This window comes from Amia ocellicauda, chromosome 6 (assembly GCF_036373705.1).
Source record: "Amia ocellicauda isolate fAmiCal2 chromosome 6, fAmiCal2.hap1, whole genome shotgun sequence".
Lineage (NCBI taxonomy): Eukaryota > Metazoa > Chordata > Actinopteri > Amiiformes > Amiidae > Amia > Amia ocellicauda.
In genome coordinates this window covers 13,537,183-13,552,415 of record NC_089855.1, presented here as the reverse complement: position 1 = coordinate 13,552,415, position 15,233 = coordinate 13,537,183, and the positions used below count along the sequence as shown (strand labels likewise).

At 40.2% G+C, this 15,233-nt stretch overlaps 1 protein-coding gene across 8 annotated transcripts in view; it reads right to left on the bottom strand.

Annotated features, from left to right (window-relative positions):
- mcf2la (mcf.2 cell line derived transforming sequence-like a) overlaps nucleotides 1–15,233 on the bottom strand; it is a 57,058-nt gene that overhangs the window by 10,262 nt on the left and 31,563 nt on the right. For all 8 annotated transcript variants that reach the window (XM_066706190.1, XM_066706196.1, XM_066706191.1 and 5 more), the window contains exons 5-20: nucleotides 12,256–12,375; nucleotides 10,653–10,769; nucleotides 10,169–10,318; nucleotides 9,677–9,801; nucleotides 8,487–8,601; nucleotides 7,986–8,105; nucleotides 6,629–6,820; nucleotides 5,540–5,731; nucleotides 4,629–4,788; nucleotides 4,143–4,213; nucleotides 3,686–3,762; nucleotides 3,040–3,106; nucleotides 1,912–2,027; nucleotides 1,748–1,817; nucleotides 852–944; nucleotides 241–333 (exon numbers count right to left, since the gene is read on the bottom strand). In XM_066706190.1, the coding sequence (XP_066562287.1) occupies nucleotides 241–333; nucleotides 852–944; nucleotides 1,748–1,817; nucleotides 1,912–2,027; nucleotides 3,040–3,106; nucleotides 3,686–3,762; nucleotides 4,143–4,213; nucleotides 4,629–4,788; nucleotides 5,540–5,731; nucleotides 6,629–6,820; nucleotides 7,986–8,105; nucleotides 8,487–8,601; nucleotides 9,677–9,801; nucleotides 10,169–10,318; nucleotides 10,653–10,769; nucleotides 12,256–12,375 (1,878 nt within the window). The remainder of the gene's footprint in view (nucleotides 1–240; nucleotides 334–851; nucleotides 945–1,747; nucleotides 1,818–1,911; nucleotides 2,028–3,039; nucleotides 3,107–3,685; nucleotides 3,763–4,142; nucleotides 4,214–4,628; nucleotides 4,789–5,539; nucleotides 5,732–6,628; nucleotides 6,821–7,985; nucleotides 8,106–8,486; nucleotides 8,602–9,676; nucleotides 9,802–10,168; nucleotides 10,319–10,652; nucleotides 10,770–12,255; nucleotides 12,376–15,233) is intronic.

The window sequence follows — 15,233 nt, the reverse complement described above, 5'->3', positions numbered from 1 at the left end:
TATTTCAAGCATTTCAAGGAATGTTTCTGGTGCTGCTTATATGAATGAACATATTTAAACATAACTGGACAAATTCAATTTATTTAAATCATTTTTTTTTTTTTTTACGTAAAGTTACATTAATGTTTAATTTTTTATTTTTCTTACGTACAGTGAAGAAAAAAATATATATATGTAAATAATTTTCTTTAATATTGTTTGCTAATTTCCTGCAGTTATTCAAATAAATATATGCCTTACCTTTAACAGCAGTTGATATTTTGTTATCCTTTGCACAGGTTTCAGTAAATAGGAGTCCAAGCCTAATTTATGTTCCAGCTTTTTCTGACATTCCTTTTGATTCAACACCAAACAAAAAGAGAAGAAAAAAAAAAAACTTTTGATAATAAATCACAAAATGTAATAACTCAGTAGTAATCAAATACTCTACTGCAGGGGTCCCCAGCAGGTCGATTGCGAGTTACCAGTCAATCGCAGGACCTCTCTGAGGGGCTTGCCAAACAATTTAGAAAATACAATGCAAAATAGCAGCTCCCCCCGAACCTGGAAGAAAGTACTGTCAGCATCCCCCCCCTGGGACCGAGGACTGGCGGAGATCCTTACACAAAGTAGCTCTCATGATAAAAAAAGGTTGGGGACCCCTGCTCTACTATATCAGAGCTTTAGACTTCCCCTTTCATCGAAATTTTAAGTTGTTACCTGATTCCAATTTCAAAAAAATAAATGAAGATGCCTTTTTAGAGTGACTTCAAAAATCAACAGGCTTATGTAGGAAACTGCCCCTACAAATTCAAATTACAGCCACTTTCTATGCATTTTCCAAGACCCAGTTGAAGACAGAAGGAACTTACCTGGAAGAAGGCACAGTCCGAATACTGCCTCCACAGGCTCTCAGATCGGGGTTTATTCTGACAGTACTGCTCGTATATCTGTAAATCTTTCATCTAAAGGCAAAGCAGAAAATAAATGGTACAGCTTGCCACGGAAGATAACTGAAGAGTACGACTCTACTGAGACAATTCTGTTCGCAGTTACATCACCATGTTGATAGTAACCACCAAACACAGTACGGAAGTGTCCGATAATTTTGTTGCATTGGTGCGAAACATTCTGTGATAATATTATTCGGATACTGAGGATGAAATAAGCAAGTATGTTTTTTGTAATACAGTTAAAGTTAAAATTCAGTTATGTCCTTTCAGTCACTCAAAGACCATAAGGACTGATTATATATATGCATACCTCCCAATGATGTGATATTGAATGGCAGCTATAACCACAACATTATTAAGGAGTCTAATTACACGTGCTTCCTCTGCCTTAATTAAATCATCAGTCAGCACATGATGCCACTTCATTATAGCTTGTGAGGGATTTCTAAGTGATATAAGTAGCAACTAAAAATTTGCTCTGGCAACAATAGTGCTGCTGGCTCAGGAATTACATCTGAATGAATTACAGTTTACACATAACTAAAATATCTATAGGAGCACATGTAGAGGCTGATTTATTTTCAAAAGCATAGCACAAATTGACACAGGACAGGGGGGAACACAGGTATGCTGGCTATTGCCTCAGGGAATCAATTATAAGACCAGTCGATTAGACAGAGAGAGAAAAGAACAGCATTCTGAACAGCTTTTGTGTGAAATGCTGTTGGACACAGTTGGAAATGATGAAAGCAGCAGGAGAGGCATGATCGAGTAAGCGTGTGTAAATAATGTACGGCATCAGAGGGATAACCTACTCTTTTGAGGAAACAGCTTCCTACGAGTTCAGGATAGTCTGTGTAATTCTCCAGTTCCCGGAGGAATATCCTAATAAAACAAGAAGAGAGGAAAAGGCAATAGTCTACGAGTGTGCAGTGGAGAAATCAACATTTCTTGACATTGCAGCTTATTAGGACCCTACCTTTTATGGAACTCGTAGATTTCAGTCATGTTTCCGAAGAGAATGAATTTCTTTTCTTGCAGTCCTACTGGCATGAGATGATTCATCAAGGGGTTTTCCATCTCGGCAGCATATCCCTGCATACAGCAGAAATCAGGGGTCATGGAATTAACCCAGTCCCATTGTGATCACCTGTTTGGTAATTTCATTGACTGAATCAATCTTTAGCGATGGTGGAAGATAGTGTCAGCTTTCTGGTGTGAGAATAGGCAGTATAGCGGTCAACTACCATGAAAAAGAAATGGCCCTCATTCAAAATCAGCTACAGGTACTGATGATAATCTTCTGCCAGGCTGTTTGATCTTATACAGTTATCGTAGCATAAATAAAAACACTTGAGTGAAACCTTTAAAGGGTACTTTTGTAATAGCCAAATCACACAAATCTCACTCCCTACTCCCTCCATCAAACTGTTCTCTTTTTTAATTAATGAAATTCAAGATAGACAAGCTTCATACATTAAGTCAAAAGCACAGCCCTGGTCCAGACAAGGACAGCGTGATAAGGCCAGAAAGTGTAATTTCAAAATAGAGTTTCACTTCTGTCATCTGGATGACACGACTGCTTTCACTGTTTGCTTAGTCTATTATTAGGTCAATTCTTTACATCATGTTGAGAACTGAAGAATGGGTTGTGCAGGCAATCTGTTTTTGGCAGCTTCTGCACCAGTTCACAATCACGCACACCTCCAGCACACACAATCACGCACACCTCCAGCACACACAATCGCACATACCTCCAGCACCACAATCGCACACACCTCCAGCACACACAATCACGCACACCTCCAGCACACACAATCACGCACACCTCCAGCCCACACAATCATGCACACCTCCAGCACACACAATCGCACATACCTCCCAGCACACACAATCGCAACATACCTCCAGCACACACAATCGCACATACCTCCAGCACACACAATCACGCACACCTCCAGCACACCACAATTCACGCACACCTCCAGCACACACAATCGCACATACCTCCAGCACACACAATCGCACACACCTCCAGCACACACAATCGCACACACCTCCAGCACACACAATCACGCACACCTCCAGCACACACAATCACACATACCTCCAACACACACAATAGTTCTTCTACATAGGCCCTCTCAGTATCCAGTAGCTCATTCATCACGTGCCTGCAAAACAAAAGCTTGTATTCATTATTTCTGTGGACTCAATTGAGAGATTTATTTCTGATCTGATAGTTAAAATAACTGATTGATCAAAAAAAGAAAAATAGTGAATTCTTGGTCAGTACACGTATAAATAAAAACCTGAAAGTATTACAGTGATATATTCCTTAATAATGGCCTATAAAAGGACATATATTGAGAATTGCGTTACATATGAATGGCTATTTACACATACAAATATGCAAAGGTAGCTTAGTGATTTTCGCATAAGTGGAATTCTTGCCTTTAGCAGAAATGCTCAATCACATGTCACATCTTAGCTGGATTGCATTTGAGACAGAAACATCTTTCAATGGAGTAAAAATATTCCATCCAGTCACCACAAATGCCACTGGCTCTTACACCTATCTTTCTAGGAACTCATTCACATTGGCAGACTTAATTTTTAAACAAACATTACAAACTCTCCACCCAAGACACCAGAGGTCACAAGCCAGAACGTGTGTTTCCTCCCCTAAGCAGTTTTTTCTTGAATAATTACATCAGCAAAATGTCTTCCTGTTGTACGATTACTGGACTTACCGTCTCAGCACGGCTAAATTCTCCTCTTCTTCCGAAAGACAGTCATTTCGGCCTCCACTGCTCGAATGATGATCCCCCTGAAGAACAGGATACAAACGCATCAAATCACAACTCCACTCTGATGTGAGAAATTCCTAAAATGTTAAGACTATATTGTATTATAAATCTTTGTCTGGGAATGTTTAATTACACGTTTTCTAGTTGTTGTTCTTTTTGTATATAACAGGAAGAAAAATTTCTTCACAAAATGAAACTGTGGAAAATAAGCCAAAATCAACTAAAAATCCTTCAAACAGAACTAAAATTACAGTTAGCACTGAGACTACAGCAAAAGTCTGACAGGTTTGTCAAACAGGTTAGATTTGAGATTCCATATACTGTAACATCACGAGTCCTAATGGTTTGCTTATAGTGGTGAAAAGGGACACAAGCCACAGTCCTGCATCTGTCTGCTTACCTTTCTGAAGTTTATTCTGTGAAGAGCATCACTGTCTGTGGGCGAATTCTTCGGAGAATCTCTGGGATAGCCTAAAAGGATGCACATACACAATTTACCAAAAAATACAAGAATAACATGTTGTGTTCTTAAGTTGATAATATCTTCCTTAAAATCCTTAATCTATTGCATTGAATAATGAGCAACAGTTATGCTTATTAAAGCTTTATTCTAACTGCAATCTCATTTAGTTTCTCATTTTAAGTGAGTCGCAGCAATCTCTCACTTTAGTTTCTCACAGGGAAGTTTTAAAATTTGTTTCTCCATTTTAGAAAAGGCAGGAAGACACTGGTGTGGACCATTCGTTGGGTTTCAATTATACATTGGATTCCCATTCTGAGGAAAGAACTTGTCATTTTGACCAACCAGTCACTAGAGGGAGACAACTTCACGATAGTGCCTGTGCAGTTTGAAGCGATATCCGCCCTACGCGCTGTGGAGGCTGACCTGGGGAGGAGAGAGGAGATTTGAGGAAGGCCTCAGGGCGAGGAGCCACCGGCTGGACCGGGCGGGTCTGCTTGGCCGCCAGCTTCTTCAGACTCACTCGTCGCTTCTCAAACATCTCCTCCATCCCCTCCTGCTTCTGGAACACTCTCTCCACGTGGTCCTGCAGGGCCAGACAGCGAGACAGGGCCACTGAAAAACTCTGCGAGACAAACGCAGGCCTGGACTCATGCAAATAACACAGCAGCAGATGCCTAACTCAGGGGCTCGTGTGTGGGGGGTGCATGTGAATAAAAAGTCTCACCAAGGTACATACAGGTACATAAAGCCCTTTATAACACAGATCCATCTGAGTCAACAGTCACATAAGTGAAGGGTTTAACTAAAAATAAAGTTAGATCAGGTCCTTTCACACTGGCTGCGTCGGGTAAAACTGACAGCATCAAATATAGGCCGTGTCCTGGTGTATATTTTTACTAACCAATCACATTACAGCTTGTAGCCCCATCACCATGAAAACAAACATCGACAACCTAGCTCCTGACTGATCCTGAAGAGTTTCTAATTGCAGAGGTGTCAATGTATAACAGACATTATGACAAAACTAGAAAAAACTACAAGTTCACATTAATATATATGGAGTGAAATCTTACCAACATTAATTCCTCTGTTAGTAAGTGTCTTTCGCTGCTATCTCAAGATTTAACAACAGGTTTGGTGTTTGCGTTCAACTGATTTGAATGCATTTGGTGTGATCGCAATTTGATAGGTTAACTTTTCTTGACGCGACGGGTCCAGTGTGAAACGACCTTCAGGCAGGCCGGATGCAATAACCCGTAACACATTTAGCCAAGATGCAGGTGTTATTGGCCTAGTGATGCTGCTATCACTGTCGCCACAGAAGGGGGCCTCACCCGGAAGTCCTGATTGAGTACTGTCTCATAATCCCTCCAGATGGCGCCGAGATCCTGGAGTTTGTGCTGTGCGGCTGTGTCCATAAACCTCTCCAGCTCATGCAGGGCAGATTCGGCTCCATCCTGGGACTGACACTTGTCCACAGGCTGAGAGGCCAGGAGGAAGATCCCTTCATCGTACCATTTTACAGCCTGAATACAGTGAGAGAGGCCTCAATCCATCTGGGACATTGACATTTTAAATAAAAGAAATTGCATTCTTGAGACAAAAGAGGATCATGAAGATAAACAATAATTGGTCAATGATAGACACACACACATGCTTTGCAGAGAAGGTTAAAAAATGATTAACTAATTGAACTAGTCAAAAATAGCACAAAATAGATCCATCGAGACTTATGTCTACAACTGTGGACAAAGATTACACACATTCACGAAAGACAACACCAACAAATGTCTGCAAAGCCTAGCAGGAAGTGAAAGTGAATTAGGAATTAATTAATTAGAAAATAATTACAGTAACTCCATAACTCAGTTTGTGATTGGTCAGCTATTTAAGTCTGTTCTATACTATTAATATGGATCTAGACACCAGATGTCTTCAGGGTAATGTTAAATAGCTCATTTATTTTAAATAATTTTATGAAGGGAAATCAATGAAGGAAAACTTATAAAGCTATATTAAAAAAACAGCATACCCACACAGTAATCCCTCTTTCACTGAGGAGTGTGTGTAGTCCTACTCTGAGGTTAAATAAATACAGCTGCTAGTATGCAAATAAAACCCTACTGTACAACACAATACCATGCTTGTGGCAAAAATCAATACATGTTATTTTAAAACCAGTTTCATTAACTGTTAATGCCAAACACCACTTCGATTGGAGCCACAGTGTTGTGCCAAAGTCCCTGTGCTTTGAAGCTGGGCTGAATTCTGCAGAATAGTGGAAATAACATCATCTCGGAAACTACAGGGCTAATTCCCAATATGCAAGAAAACTGTGAATCAGACTTTTCAGTTGTGCAAAGACAAATATCCATACATGTTTAGATTGGACTCAAACTGTAGTCTAAGTGTGGTGTGCGCACCTTTTCCAAACTCTGGTGCAACTCCATTGACTTGTGCAGCAGGGCCTTCTTGGCCTTCATGTCTTCCACCAGCTCTTCGGTCACGCTCCTCAGCTCATTACATTTGGGCAGAATGGAGTCCACAGCGTAGTGACTGTCCTCGATCAGCTGGTCTCCCTCACAGGCAAGGTCCTTCGCCCGGTCCAGAACCTCCTGTTGGCACAGAGATACATGTAGAAAACTTGCATCTCCTCTATCATCATTAAAAGACCACCTTCCCTCTCTAAATGGATTTGGAGTCCAATTTGACCATTTTACATTAACACAGTCACAGTGACATACAGTTAATTATACACAAATTATGTAAATTAATAATAATAAATACTAAAAATATGTATACCATGAGCCAAGACAGAATGACAGAACTGGGATGGAGTGTATGTCAGTGAAATGTACCTTTGAACATTTTGAAGTTCATAGACTGAAAGTAAAAAGGCATTGTTAATAAATATTCTAACGGTTTTCTCTTGACAACAAGGTTTTGTTTGTCCCTTTCCCGAGCCTCCCTGCATGTCAGAGTCTATGAGAGGACAGAGCGTGCTTCCAGCGCACCAATCACACTGCGGCTTTTCTCCGTGCTGTGATCCTGAGACAGGCCTCGGCTCTCAGGCAATGTGTGTGAGGCAGATCCCATGAGACAGACTGTGCAGTGAAGGGTGAAGGAGCTTTTCGCTGTTCCTGTACACTGCGGCAGTCCAGTGCAACGGACTGGCTCCATTTTCACAACAGGCCACGCACACTGGCATGATTAATCGATAAATAATGCCAGAGAAACAGGAAGGGCCTCTTCACGGGATTGATAAGAGAAAATACTGCAGTGATGAAGTTTCCAATTTACCCTCCATTATTAACAAAGCAGAAGAAATATAACATTTGCATTTATTTCTATTTTGGTTAAATGAAAAATATTATGTAATTATGTATATATTATATATACGCACATTGAGATAAAAACAAACAAAAAACATGTAATTTATATATCAATAGATGCTTGTAAATCTATGAGTGTATAAATTGCTTATTTGTTTACATTGCTAACAAAGTATTTCCATATTGCTTTTGGAAATGCTTTTCCATAATTTGAGCAAAACCAATCTGAAGCGTTGAGTGCTTTTAATGGATGAGAGGTGACCGCATCACCCATCCCTTTGTGTCACAGGTCACTGGTTCATTGAACTCTCTAAAACACGACTATTGTGACAGGAGGTGAAAGGTCATCCCTAGCTGAAGAGAATCTGCTCCTAAGAGGAAGAGGGAGGGTTACGTCTACATCAAATGCACTAAATTAATTGCATGATATATTCAGTTGTTTACTTACACAGGCTTTTTCCTCATAGCTGCACAGATCTTGTACGATATGCTCCACGTGTATAGGGCTGTTCCCCACGTCTGAGAATGTCGCTAGGCGGTCTGACACGAGGTCCAACTGTGCCCTCACCTGAAAAAGCAAAAGCATAGTCGGCCATTGAGGGGCACTGCTCTTGTATATAGGAAACTGCTTTTTCAGTTGTATCACTGCTTGATGCTTAAAATGTTGCAATGATTCACCAACAAAAGCCTAGAGTTATCTGGTATTGCTTTGAAAACAGTATTCACCCCATCCTCTTCACATCACAATGAAGGGAAGATCTCACAGACACTGGTAAAGATAACGACTGTTTGATATCATGGGGGCAGCACTGTTACAGTCATTAGTCACTTCAACGCAGTGACAGGCCGGTCAGCTGCAGCGCCAGGTGCCCATGCTCAGGCGGTCCATCCATCCGGACACCAGGGGCTTGCCCTCTGTGGCTGCCTGGGTACAGCACGGCACACTCACCTCCCGGAAACTGTGCTCGAAGTGCCGGAGCTGCAGGCACTGCTGCAGCTTGGTGTGATGCTTTTCCCAGAACTCGTCAAACGCCATCTCGGTCTCATCCAGCTGAGAGAGCAACCTTGCATCATAGACACAGACGTGAAAGGAGGGGAAGAAATTGCACATTGAAATGCATAAAGAAAGATGCCCCTTGTTCACCCTCTGCTGTGTAAAGTTGATATTAGTTTCACTGTAAACACTTTTAAATGTCATAAGTAAGCCTTAAATCGAAACCAGATGGCCTTTTTAGTGCTCCCCTACTATTTAGTTTCAGGGAATGTCCTAAACCACTCCTCAGAGCACACTGCTTTTTCAAATGACTAATCGCCAACATGCTTCTCTCTGGGCACAATGTTGTATAAAAGTTTTAACTATGAGATTAGGGAAAGGCCACATGGTTTCTCAAATTCTAATTTATTACAGCGTGGGCTTTATGTACCACATACATTTGAACTGCAGTGGTGTACTGACAATGACACCAGGCTAGCTGTAAACCTCATCCTCTCTCCAATGAAGAAACTATCCCAGATTTCTAATGCTGAAATTGAGACTTTGTAACAGATAATAAAAACAACCAACAGCACAGGGATAGCCTGGACCCAGGGCTGACTAGACATGAATCGTGAAGGTAAGGCACAGATTGTGTAACTATCAAAACTCATCAGGAAACTACTTCAATTACAACCGTTGTTTCCCTCCCACCAAGCTTTACAAGAAAGATCTCTCTCCATTACAGAATGGAAAGATCGTGATTCTCTATTCGAGTTATGCTTGTTCTTTTAAACTTATTATTATTGATGTAAAGTCATGTATTAGTTACGACACTACTGTCGCTATCATTATGCTTAAAAAGCACAGTGTTAAACAGGTCTGACACTGGAGATGTCATATGGAATGTGAAGTGTATACATCAATGTATTTTCATGTCAAGTTGGCTAACGTGACACGTTTTATATAACTAAGATTTGTCAGACCTGACAAAGATTTGCTTACAGAAGTGAATAAAAAAAAAGATTGCCTAGGACACACAAAATTATTAGAAATACCTGTCATTTTCAGATGAGCTAAAAACAGTTTCTGACATGGCAGACCAGGTTTTTCCCTGCTAGTCAGGGAAGAGGATGCATGTAATGTGTCTGGCATCCTATTCTCACCTCTGCACTGTAGCCAGGTTCTCCATCTCATCTTGGTTCATTTTATAATCAGGATCTTTCACAATTGGTTCATTAATGCTTTCCAGAAGCCTGTTTCCTTGGTTTAGGGCTATCTGTAAATCTTCCTACAAGATAAGAGGGAATAAAAAAAACAATGCACTTATGCTAACACTGTTGGGAACAGAATCTTGGTAAAGATTTATTATTAATATTATTAACAGCAGAAGACATTTTAAATATTCAAACCACACAAAACTGGTTCACCGCCAAGTTAAGTTTTTTTCTCAGAGATTTGGAATGAAAATAATGTTTGGAGATACAGTTTATAAATGTTCTTCTTAAGCCATTAATTCCCTGGTGATGGAAACCAATTATAAATGCTTTATAAAGCAGCATCTTTAGTGACTACTCTTTTTTAAATGTATTTTTTATGGGATTAGTTGGGAGTTTGCAACCCCCTATTTTTGGTCTTATACTTTTCTTCTATCCTACCTTCATCTTGTCTTTCTTTTCCAAGTGTACTGCTAGAAGGTTTGTGGTTGCCTGGACATCATTCGGCAGTTCTGTTTCCGCCAGTTCCGTCCCAAAAGACTGCAGTGTCTGAGCAGTCTTCTTCACCATCAGAGCAAAACCCTCAATAGCCTGTGAACCACAATGACACCGAGAGACTGACACAGGCACTGAGAAAAACAACGAACATCCGGAAGATCCCAAGATCTGGGCTGCAACGCACCTTGCCTTTATTCCATACAGATTTCTTAATTACTCCATTTAAGTAACTATGAATGAATTTGTTACCATTTTAGCCAGGTTTTTAGCCGGTGAAGGATTATAGATCCATTAAAACCCACATAGTCTGAGCCTACATGACCAGATGACTCCATTGAAGACTCAGTTTTAAATTATGATAATACTCTGTTGTTAACCAGTCAATTAAGCTGGAGTATTGGGTAAACAAGATGGCAGCGCCACTCACTGAGCGATGGGAAATCCACTTCTCGTGGCAATACTCCAGGGTGCCTCCAAGTTCCTGGGTCAGCTGGGTCCTGTCGATGTAACTGTGCAGTTCTGTTATTGAACTCAGCATGATGACCTGCAACACAAACAACCTCTCACACACTTCCACAACACCAGCGTCAGTCACAAGCTTTAGTTACAGTACTTTACCTACAGTTTTATCTACACCATATCCTTTAATAGCTGCCATAAGCAATGTAACATGTTATGTATACACTCACCTAAAGGATTATTAGGAACACCTGTTCAATTTCTCATTAATGCAATTATCTAACCAACCAATCACATGGCAGTTGCTTCAATGCATTTAGGGGTGTGGTCCTGGTCAAGACAATCTCCTGAACTCCAAACTGAATGTCTGAATGGGAAAGAAAGGTGATTTAAGCAATTTTGAGCGTGGCATGGTTGTTGGTGCCAGACGGGCCGGTCTGAGTATTTCACAATCTGCTCAGTTACTGGGATTTTCACGCACAACCATTTGTAGGGTTTACAAAGAATGGTGTGAAAAGGGAAAAACATCCAGTATGCGGCAGTCCTGTGGGCGAAAATGCCTTGTTGATGCTAGAGGTCAGAGGAGAATGGGCCGACTGATTCAAGCTGATAGAAGAGCAACTTTGACTGAAATAAGCACTCGTTACAACCGAGGTATGCAGCAAAGCATTTGTGAAGCCACAACACGTACAACCTTGAGGCGGATGGGCTACAACAGCAGAAGACCCCACCGGGTACCACTCATCTCCACTACAAATAGGAAAAAGAGGCTACAATTTGCACAAGCTCACCAAAATTGGACAGTTGAAGACTGGAAAAATGTTGCCTGGTCTGATGAGTCTCGATTTCTGTTGAGACCTTCAGATGGTAGAGTCAGAATTTGGCGTAAACAGAATGAGAACATGGATCCATCATGCCTTGTTACAACTGTGCAGGCTGCTGGTGGTGGTGTAATGGTGTGGGGGATGTTTTCTTGGCACACTTTAGGCCCCTTAGTGCCAATTGGGCATCGTTTAAATGCCACGGCCTACCTGAGCATTGTTTCTGACCATGCCCATCCCTTTATGACCACCATGTACCCATCCTCTGATGGCTACTTCCAGCAGGATAATGCACCATGTCACAAAGGTCGAATCATTTCAAATTGGTTTCTTGAACATGACAATGAGTTCACTGTACTAAACTGGCCCCCACAGTCACCAGATCTCAACCCAATAGAGCATCTTTGGGATGTGGTGGAACGGGAGCTTCGTGCCCTGGATGTGCATCCCACAAATCTCCATCAACTGCAAGATGCTATCCTATCAATATGGGCCAACATTTCTAAAGAATGCTTTCAGCACCTTGTTGAATCAATGCCACGTAGAATTAAGGCAGTTCTGAAGGCGAAAGGGGGTCAAACACAGTATTAGTATGGTGTTCCTAATAATCCTTTAGGTGAGTGTATATCCACTTTCTAATGGGGGCATTGTAGAGCTAAAATATTTTTTTTCTTTTCAATTCAAAGGCAAATCACATGACATGAATGGAAGTTCCTCGCACTAAGTTGCATGCGGCTCGGGCTGACTTACTGGGACCTTCATTTTAAACTCATCCTTGTTGAACTTGAACAAGATGTCGGAGAGGGTGCGCTGGAGCAGCGTGGTGGGGCGGAGAACCAGGACTAGCTGCAGGTTCCCTGGGAATGAACCCTGCGGGACACAGACACACACAGTCAGAGCGCTTTCCTCTAAGCAGGTGTGGAAGGATGCAGTTAAGAATGCAGGAAACAACTCCAATGCAAATTAGTAACAAGTGCAAAGCAGAAGCAACCTTCATTTATTTCTCTTCAGCATCTTTTGGTTCTGGACTGGACTGGAGGTTTAATGAAGCGACATAAAAATTCAAGAACATGAAAGGCCTCCCATCAAACAGGTTGGAAACCTCATGGATCGGTCAACCCACCAAAAATGTATATAAAACAAACCATGGGGCTGTTTAACAGTATCTTATGGTTTCAAAGCAACTGAATAAAATCATGTAATTGGGTGGTATAACATTTCATCTAAGATGGAAATGCTAAGAACATTTGGTTCCTTAATCCTACAAATGGTGACTGCAGAAATTAATGACAAAACATAGAAACGAGGTAAAAAAAAAAAACAATCTCACAAAAACTCAGACTTTTTGATTTTAGCGTTCATCTCTGAGAGTATATTTCTGACTTTTAATTTCAAATTCTTGCCGATTACTTTCCAGAAATAAACCCAATAACAGTTTCTATACAAGTTTCCAATGATCAGGTTCATTTTTAAAGAGAAGCGATCAGTGGAGTTATAATGCTACACTGTTAATAGCATTAATAATGTGTGTTGATGTTAAATGCGCCTTGGGATGTAGCCAATCAATACTCTGTGTCCTCCTATCATGAATCTTAAGCATGTGGAAGCAGCCCATATGATTGGACAGCATGCCACTGAAATGCCTTCAGGACCATATTCCCTATGATGCAGTTTAATTTATAGGACACACCTCGAGGCACAATTAAAGCAGCACATATTGAACCGACCGCAGGTGTAGAGAGGCACTTCTGAAATTTTCCCTCACAGGAATCAAGTATCCATAGCTCACCTGAAATATAATTTTGCAAGTCTATTCTTTGAAATGAAATTGAGAAAATCTATAAATTATCTTTTATCTATTGAATTACTAGAAAAAAATGCTTCCAGTAGGCTTTGGAGCACAACGGTGACGTTTACCAATGTCAAAATCAATAACCCAAGATGCATCGGACTTGGTAATGCCTTCTAGAACTGTTCTAACAGGGGTGTGCTATTCTTGACACCATATATTAAAAAATATATAATTTCCAGTCAAAGTCAGCATTATAGAATTGCGTGTCACTGTTTCAATGGTAATTCGCTAAAGCAAAGCACTGGCACAAGGAAATGAAGCCCAATTAATCAGTGCAGTGCTTCATTGATATCCATTCTGTTAGTCAAGAGCACTGCGGAGATTTGCTTTCAGAGGGTGGTGATTTATAGTGCAAGCTATTAATAAAAGGCCAATCACGCGGAAATGTCCATGGGGGGAAATAAAATGCTGAGATAACACACAGCCATTTCCAAAATGAAAGTATAATTATTCACTTAGAAAAACGAGACACAGACAGATCTCTGAAACAGAAAGGGCCACGTTTGTTCTCAAGGACTCGTTCATTCAACCCTACAACTGCTGGGGAGAGCCGAAGAAGGCACGTGTGTTCCTGTTAACTCTGCATACTTAAAAGGTTACATTGAAAGTATAAAATACTCAACTCACATAACTTGGCTGCATTTAATATACTTTACCATCACACACATATTCTAGTTTCTCAGTATTTCAATTTCGTGGAGAAGGTGGTTTGAATCTTTGCTTGGCTTGCACATACAAGGAAGGATTTTTTTCCCCTCCACAGGATTGTTGATTTGCAAGTCATGTTTATGCTTTTTCCAGCTTTACGTTAAAAGTCAAGAATGGCAATTAAATATTCGGCGAATTCCCCCAGATATTTTGAGGAGATGCTTGGCATTTGTTTTTATTTCACAGACCATTAAAATGAGTTCAGCCTCCAGATTGATACATTAGTATGTTAATTGGCATACATTTACTTTCCCCTGATGTACAAATACTCGCCGTATTAATTAAATTACCACACACTGCACAGAGAAGGTATTGCATTTTGGAGTTTAATCGGCTCAGTGGCTCTTGCTCGAGACTGCACTCTCCTTTTCATGACATACAATGAAAAATCATTTCTATATTAACATGGAGGCTGACTGGATTAATTTACCAGTTTGTCCTTCAGAAAGTCCCAATTCAGAACAGTTGTCTCTTGTACAGTATTTAAAAAAAGGTAAGTGGTAAGTGACAGTGTCGTATTTAATTTGATCAATCATGTTCCTTTACATTATGTTTTGACTATGCTGAAGCTGCTGACAAAGTTGTTTCTTACATTTATATTTATATATATATTCCTTAATGAAATTACAATAAATATAGGATTTTTAGTGTGGAATGCTTTTTTGTATTTGTTTTCCCCTTTAATATATGTGATTAAAGGGGAAAACAAATACAAAAAAAGCATTCCACACTAAAAATCCTATATTTATTGTAATTTCATTAAGGATTTTTTTTCCAATTGAAGAGTGATTGTAATCCCTTAATGACAGGTTTAATAATTGCACTGGTCACTGGATTCCAGTCAGGTTAGCACTTAAGTCTACAGGGCTGAATGAGTTCTGTCACATTAACAAAGAGTAAGATAATTTATTTTTCTTTCTAATAACCACCACACTCTGAAGACCTGCTGATTGAACTTTGACCATCAGATCTACATTAGTCAGATTTAGTTCAATTTGCCATGACCATTATCCACAATATCTTGCCAAAATAATCAGACTATGTCGTGTTTGTGACTTTTGTTTAATTTATTTTTTGACACCTTTTAAAGGCAAAATTGTATCAAGTATATAAAGACACCACATGCATATGTGAATAAATATGCTGTGTTTATGCCTTGACATGCTTA